The 8,664-nt window shown below is 42.0% G+C and overlaps 1 protein-coding gene across 1 annotated transcript; it reads left to right on the top strand.

The window, feature by feature from the left end:
- Nucleotides 1-2,160: 2,160 nt before the first annotated feature.
- Nucleotides 2,161-3,312, top strand: LOC131153762 (uncharacterized). Its single transcript, XM_058106218.1, has one exon. The coding sequence runs from the start codon at nucleotides 2,161-2,163 to the stop codon at nucleotides 3,310-3,312; it is 1,152 nt and encodes a 383-aa protein (XP_057962201.1).
- The last annotated feature ends 5,352 nt before the right edge of the window (nucleotides 3,313-8,664 follow it).

The following is an 8,664-nucleotide window of genomic DNA, read 5'->3' as shown; positions in this document are numbered from 1 at the left end:
GTAAGATATTTTGAATAAGCATCTTAATTACCGATATTTTGTTTCCTTATTTTTTGTTTCCAAATTTTTTGTGAATAAACATATTAATTGCATATATTGTGTTCCTTTATCTTTTGAATATATATATTAATTGTAGATATCTTGTTTCCATATTATTTATAGCATGTGAATAAATGTGGGGGTAGCAGGATTAGGTTAAAAATTAAATTCACACACTCTCACGCTCTATACCCGAGCTTTTCTTACTAGGACTAGATAGGAGTGTAATAGTGTCAGTCCCTTCGTGGCAGAGCTTGATGGGACCCGCAAACCACTCCGCTCAGTGCGGGTTTTATCCGGACCCCAATGGGGGAGGATGGAATTCCAAACTGGGAACCTTTTGTCAATAGGGTTAGAGCCTACCCGCATGTACTTGTCTATAGTCTTCCCTAACTAGGATAGTGTCATGACGAACCCTGTATATACATACCTACCCTGGGTTGGGACATCCTTATCCCCATGCTATCTATTGTATATATGTTGTGAAATACTTTGTATTATATCATGCATTTGACATACATTTAGACATACATACTACTTAGTTAGTATTCTGAAAAAGTCCAATAATGAGACCATGACCCATCCTTTCAAAAAATAAAAATTAAGCACTTGGGCCAAGTATTTTAAAATATGGGTCGGTCCAATCTTTTTCAAATAACTCGGACCCAACTCTTTAAAAGCAAACTTAGGCCCGAGCTCTTCCTAAGTAAAAACTTAGCCCAGGCCTGATTTTCAAAAACCCAAAATTTCAAAAAAGTGGGCTTCGGCCCTATTGTCTAAAAATATAGGCCAACATTTTTCTAAGCAAATCCAAGCCCAAGTCCTTTTAAAATTAGGGCCTGATCCCATCATGAAATATATTGAAACCCATATTTTAATATACTTGAGGCCCAAGTGCACGCTAAAGTCCACAAACCCGTATTGAACAAATCCAGTGGGTTGACTAACCTAAGTCAACCCCAACCTCAGATCATAATTTGACCCTTCATAGAATCTGAGGTACATGGACCGTCATCAAGGAAAATAATGATTGAGGGAAGAATTGAATTGAAATTGTAGCACATCAATGATTGTCTTAAAATCCCTCACTAGTGGGATTTTTCTTAGAATGCTGACAAAGTAGTTAGTTAGGTTACATTGCATCCATGTATTCATGCATAATAATCATGCACGATAGGTCACACGCATGTTCATATCTCTATTTGTATGAGTAATTGCACTAGTTACATCCATGCACAAGCATTCATGGCATCCATGCATTCATGCATAATTTCACACGCATAGCCATGCATGATAGGCTGCATACATGTTCATATCCCTATTGTTATGTATTTGTTCACTAGGTACACACATGCATAAACACCCCATGCATAAGATAGAGCCTTGGAGAATCTTTTATATAAGTCTACCTCGGGTGGGGGATATAAGTTTCATTATTTTCAGTTTGGTGTCATGACTACATGCTTTGTTTTGAGTTGTATGATACCTTTACTAACATGCTGCATTCACATAGGCATCTCGTCTACTTCATCAAGGTTCTATAAGAGATCTGAATCATTCATGGAGAACACAATGACTTACCATGAGATTGAGTCCACAGTACAACAATATTCAGAAAGTCAACAGAACAAGTGGGGTGACAGTCTTACTCTGAAATCTATCATCGAACTACCAGCTCGGACTTTCATCAACATAAGATCCAATCCGTTAGATGAGCTAAAAGTCATTTGGAAGGAATGGACCCCGACACGCCGTTTAAAATTCTCTCAAACATATAGGCACATTGGTTTCTTGTTGCATGTATCGGTAAATATCCCTGCCATAAAAGCACTGGTCGAGTTCTAGAATCCACCATATCGTTGCTTTACAATGAATGGTATCGACTTGACACCAACCATCGAGGAGTATATTTCGCTTTTGCATCTGGTCAAGTTACAGACACCATACAAACCTTATGTGCATGATGCTAGTGTTTCGTTCGTGAAGGAGATGTACGATGCTGTCGGGGTCAAAATCCAGAAAACATTCTCAGAGGGAGGTGCAGAAGTAAGGAAAATCTCTTGGAAGCAGTTGAAAGAAATAATCGAAAAAGAAGAAAAATAAGAGGTTCAGATACATATAATGGCATTAGCTATTTACGGTTTGATCATTTTTCCAAAAGAACTAAACATGATCGATCAAGCTACTGTTTCGTTTGTAGCACAAGTACGAAACGGGATTAACCCCATTCAAGGCATCCTGGCAGAAACCTTCAGATCACTCAACAACTGCAGAATCAGGAGGCAAGAACGTTTAAAATGTTGTGTGCAACTGTTATATGTCTGGACGGTAGGTCACTTATCATCCAACAAAGGGGGCTTCCGTAGTATTTTCTCAGTGATCCGAATCCCTTTGGCTAAATTTGAGGATACCCAATTTAAGGAGCAGTTAGATAAATCTAAATGGAACAAAAAAATGCGTGGTTTGATCGACTCAGGGGTAACTTGGCTGGCGCCATGGATGGTCCGCTCTAACATGATATATCGGTGTGGAAATCCTCCATGGGTCCCATTACTAGGCCCATGGGGAGGGATAGCATATGCCCCTTTGATGGTCAGAAGGCAATTGGGGGCATCTCAGTTTGTGCCTATGACTCACGGATTGGCTGACTCAGATTTCGCATATGAAACAGGAGACACTCAAAACCAGATTAGAAAATTCAGGGTGGCGTGGAAACATGTGAACCTAATAGACCCGAGTGATGGAATTGCCACAGTCCAAGGAAGTTATGAAGCATGGCGAGAAAATCGGGTAAACCCCCAACTCAAAAGAATCCCAGAAATCATTATTGAGCATATTAAATCACCAAGCGCATGCATGCAATTGAAGCCACAAAGGGATCCATGCCCAGTAGAAAAGGGAGATGCAAGAGCAGAAATAAAGAATCAGCAAAAGGAGGCACTAACCTCTGTCTATCGCAAGGAAATCAAGCGACAGAGGATCCGGTATATACAATCAGAAGAAGAGGTCGTGGCTCTAAGAAAGGAAAGACGAAGGCTTCAAGCGGCACTTGAACGGAAATCTCAAATGTTAGAAGATGCCTATACCAAAAGTAAAAAGAAATCACTCTACATTCAAGAGTTGGAGAGGCAAGGGGATGAGCAGAGAAGCAACTATAATCAAGTACTGGAAAAGATGGAGCCGTGCATAATGAAAGCGGGCTACTGGGAGGCCAAGTTTCGGGCTTTGCATAAAAAGATGACACAGCAAAATGCAGAGATTGTGCAATCATGAGCAGATTTTGATATTCGGTTGAATTTGTTATTGTATGAAAGGATTCTATTAATGAAAAGCAGATTTTATTTTCTACAATGATGATGATCTCTTCCATGAACCTTGATTGGAGTACATTAGGTTGCATACATATGTTTCATATTTGTGAAATTTACACATGTCTTGAAAAGACCATTGCATTTCATGCATTCATACCTATGCATTCACGATTCTAAAAAGGGAAAGTTTTGGTTTGCAGTGCCTAGCACGCATCAATATAATACCAGGAGAAGGGCAAAAGAAATGAGTGAACAATTGGAAGGTAGAGTCCTGGGCATAGAGCAAGGACAAGAAGAATTGAATGAAAAAATAAGCAAGATCCTGGAATTGTTAACGAACAAAGGAAAAGAAGTGCAGAATGATCCAGAGACAGAGATGGACCCTACTCATCCTCCAGGGTTTACCCCAGTGCGTGGACAAACGTCAGCTCCACTACCTGGCATCATGGAGGGTTCAATGCCAAGTATACCCCCGTTCATCCCCAATATACCAGCACAGGGGTTTCCAGTAGTGGGGACTCCCCCATTAGTAGCTTCTGATCTGGGGATGAACAGATCTGAAACTGAACTTCAATACGACGTACTAGAGGAACGTCTGAAAGCTATTGAGGGATCCAGTACATTCGACTCTGTAGATCCCAATGATCTGTGTCTCGTGCCAAAGGTCACCCTGCCACCGAAATTCAAAGTACCAGATTTTGAAAAATTTAATGGAACTAATTGTCCTTGAACTCACCTGCGCCTGTATTGCCAAAAAATGGCTGCACATTCCAATAATGAGAGACTAATGATGCATTGCTTTCAAGATAGCTTGACAAGAGCAGCTATCAGGTGGTATATTCAACAAGATCGGGCTCGGATCCGCACATGGAAAGATTTGGCTAATTCTTTCATAGCTCAATACCGCCATGTTATAGAAATGGCACCCGATCGTATGACCTTGCAGAGTATGCAAATGAAGCCCACTGAAACATTTAGAGAATATGCATACAGGTGGAGGGACATGTCTGTCCAAGTCAATCCTCCGGTGGAAGACAGGGAGGCTATTTCCCTATTTGTGAATACCTTGAAAGATCCTTACTTCGGGCATCTCTTAGGAGCAACCCCCCATGACTTCATGGACATTGTTTCTACCAGAGAGAGGATTGAGACGGCCATCAAAGTCGGGAGAACTAAAAGTATTAGTACAGAGACTGGCCTAGGCAAGAAGTGGACAAGCAAGAAGAAGGAAGAAGAGGTTCAGATGGTTCAAAGGCAACAATATCAAAGAGAGCATGGCCCAGGGGCTAGGAGGAATTTTGTTTTCGAACCCTCTGTCAATCAGACAGTTCATACAAGAGGTAGACCCCAAATTGTTCCTTCCGGGACCATGCCTACCCAACCGGATGTGCAAACTCATGATAGAGGCATCCAGAGAAATACGAGAAGGATAGATCCTATTCCAATGACATACTCAGAATTATTCCCACAATTGATGGAAAGGAACTTAGTTTCAGTCATTCTTGGAATGGTCATTACGGCACCTTTTCCACAATGGTATGACCCCGAAGCCAAGTGTGCATATCACACTAACACTCCCGGGCACACTATTGAACGGTGTTGGGCATTCAAAAATAAGGTTCAAACACTAAGAGAAGCCGGATAGCTAGCATTTGATGATAAACAACCAGGAATTCAAGGAAACCCTTTGCCTAATCATGGGGGTAACAATGTCGGAATGATAGAAGAAGGGACGAATGAGGTGGATTTTGAACAAATGTCTTTAGATTGGGTGTTCAATGAACTTATTGCGGCAGGTCGGATAGGGCAGGAGGCCGTTTGCCCCACTAATGCACTTTGTTTACGTCAGAGTAAAGAAGGAAGATCTGTGAAACAGTGTGTAACTTTTAGAATGTTCTTGCAAAAGATGGTGGATAACAAGTTTATAGAGATCGGTTGCACCCGCAAAAGTGGAGAGATTGCAGTCGTTGGGGAAAACAGGCCAGTATATCATCAGTGCACTAATCAACCATTCATACCTACCATAAACAAGGCTCTTCCCACACAGGAAGCGCCAGCTCGCTTTGTGATCTTTACTCCCAGGCCATTCCCATACAAGAGTAACCAAGCAGTACCCTGGAAATATGAATGTGAAGCGTATGTCGAAGGAAGCACCAGCAATATAGCGGGGGTAAAAGGGATAACTCGAAGTGGTAGGGTGTATATTCCAGATTCTTCTAAAACAAATCAACAAAATGTAGGGGAACTAGACAAGGCAGTGAAAAGTCCAATATCCAATTGAGAGGTCGAAGAATTCCTGAAGATAATAAAGCATAGCGAGTACAACATTGTGGACCAACTAAAGAAAATGCCGGCTCACATATCTGTTTTGTCACTTCTACTAAATTCAGAGACCCATCGGGAGTCATTACTTAAAGTTCTCAATCAAGCCTACATTCCCCAAGATATCAGTGTTGATAAATTCAATCATGTGATCGGAAGGCTGCCCTACATCACTTTTACTGATGAAGAAATTCCGCCAGAAAGCCAGGGGCACAACAAGGCGTTGCATATATCCACCAAATGTAAGGATCATATGATGTCTCGAGTCTTGATAGATAATGGGTCATCCCTCAATGTTATGCCAATGACTACACTGCAGAGGTTACCTATTGATCCTTCTTATGTGACACCAAACAATTTGGTGGTGCGTGGCTTCGATGGAACACGAAGAGAGTTAGTAGGGTCACTTGACATCCCTATTCAGATTGGACCCGTAACCTTCAATATCACTTTTCAAGTCATGGATATTACACCTTCATACAGTTGTCTCTTGGGAAGGCCTTGGATACATAATACTGGGGCAGTTCCATCCTCTTTGCATCAACGAGTGAAATTTGTAGTAGGGGATAAACTGGTATGTGTTTATGGAGAAACCGATATAATGGTTACTAAATCTTCTTCCACTCCCTATGTGGAAGCAGCTGAAGAAGCCCATGAAGATTCATTCCGAGCATTTGAGATCATCAACGTCATTACTGTAATGGAGGGATCTTTTATCCCTCAACCTCGGATCTCTTCTTCCACACGTATGGTGGCTGCAGAAATGATTAAATTAGGGCTTTGCCCGGGAAAAGGGTTGGGGAAGTATCTTCAGAGCATCGCAATGCCATTGTTACCAGAAGGCATGAATGAGAGATACGGCATCGGATATACTCCTACTTTAGCTGACCATAAGAAGAAGACGGAAGAGAAAAAAATACTCCACATCTAGAGGCGGATAGGAAGAGTAAGTACCAAATGGGGGGTAGAAGTCCCGCCAATGAATCAGACCTTTCGAAAGGGCAATCAAGTCACTCTTGAGGAAGAAATGAAACAGATGAGCATATTGGCCTTGGAATCAGGGGACCACATGAATGACTCAAGTAGATGGATCTACCCACTGACTACAGGAGCAGAAATTCAGAACTGGACATCTTTTGATTACCCAATTCACTTCATGTAATAGCTTTTGCTCATTTTGCTTTCTTTTTGTAATCCGTGGACATTATTGCCTCGGACCGTTTGTCTTTTTCATCAATAAAACCAGTATGCATTTCTTTCGCATTTATTGCATCATGGGGTCATTTGTCAAAGAATTGTTTACCTTTGTTTTATGCAGGGATAGGGAAAATAATCATACCAGTATTCAGGAGCCAGAAATTGATGTTAACTTTGAAAACTTAACTAGAAGGCGTGGGTATCCATTGGCTACCATTGAGTATGACTCCAATTATCTATCCAGACTCTAGAATCATGTAGACCTTACATTTGGTGGATATATGTCGCGCCTTGTTATCCCCTGGCCTTCTGTCGGAATTTCTTTAAAGAAAAAAACATAGTAAAGTGATGTAGTTGGAGGCTGCCAACTTCCGATCACTGATTGAATTTATTGACGCTGTTCTTGGTGAATGTCTGCTTGATTTCGAACTTTAGTAACGTCCGATCCACCCCCCCCTCCCTCCCTCCCTCCTGATGGGTCTCTGAATTTTAGTAAAAGTGGACAAAACAGATATTAAGCCGTCATTTTTCTTTAGTTGGTCCCAAATGTTGTATCGCTATGCTTTATTATCTTCAGGAATCTTCGCCTCGCATGGATATTGGACTTTTACTGCCCTGTCTGGTTCCCCTGCATTTGTGTCCGATTTGATTTAGAGAATCTTGGCATATACACCCTCCACTTCGAGTTATCCCTTTTTTACCCACGCTACTTTGCGGGTGATTCCTTCGACTACGCTTCGCATTTTTATTTCAAGGGTACTGCCTTGGTTACTTTTGTCGGGGAATGGCAGGGAGTAGTAGAGTCAAAAGCGAGAGCTCCGAGGCTGGCGATTCCGCGTGGGAAGGGCCTTGTTCATGGTGGGTATGAATGGTTGATTAGTGCACTGATGATATACTGGCCTGTTTTCCCCAATGACTGCAATCTCTCCACTCTTTCGGGTACAACCGATCTCTACAGACTTATTATCCACCATCTTTTGCAGAAACATTCTAAAGGTTACACATTGTTTCACAGATCTTCCTTCTTTACTCTGACATAAACAAGGTGCATTGGTAGGGCAAACGGCCTCCTGCCCTATTTGACCTGCCGCAATAAGTTCATTGAACACCCAATCTAGAGACATTTGTTCAAAATCCACTTCATTCGTCCCTTCCTCTATCATTCCGACATTGTTACCCCCATGATTGGGCAAAGGGTTCCCTTGAATTCCTGGTTGTTTATCATCAAATGCTAGCCATCCGGCTTCTCTTAGTGTTTGAACCTTATTTTTGAATGCCCAACGACGCTCAATAGTGTGCCCGGGAGTGTTAGCGTGATACGCACACTTGGCTTCAGGGTCATACCATTGTGGAAAGGGTGCCATAACGACCGTTCCTGGAATGACTGAAACTAAGTTCCTTTCCATCAATTGTGGGAATAATTCTGAGTATGTCATTGGAATAGGATCTATCCTTCTCACATTTCTCTATACGCCTCTATCATGTGTTCGCACATTCGGTTGGGGGGGCATGGTCCCGGAAGGAACAACTTGGGGTCTTGCGCCTGTATGAACTATCTGATTGATAGAGGGTTCGAAAATAAAATTCCTCCTAGTCCCTTGGCCCTGCTCTCTTTGATATTGTTGCCTTCGAACCATCTGGACCTCTTCTTCCTTCTTCTTGCTTGTCCACTTCTTGCCTAGACCAGTCTCTGCACTGATACTTTTAGTTCTTCCAACTTTGATGGCCGTCTCAATCCTCTCTCCGGTAGAAACGATGTCCATGAAATCATGGGGGGTTGCCCCTAGGAGATGCT

Source organism: Malania oleifera, chromosome 4 (genome assembly GCF_029873635.1).
Source record: "Malania oleifera isolate guangnan ecotype guangnan chromosome 4, ASM2987363v1, whole genome shotgun sequence".
Taxonomy (NCBI): Eukaryota; Viridiplantae; Streptophyta; class Magnoliopsida; order Santalales; family Ximeniaceae; genus Malania; species Malania oleifera.
This window is presented reverse-complemented; position numbering and strand designations above follow the sequence as displayed.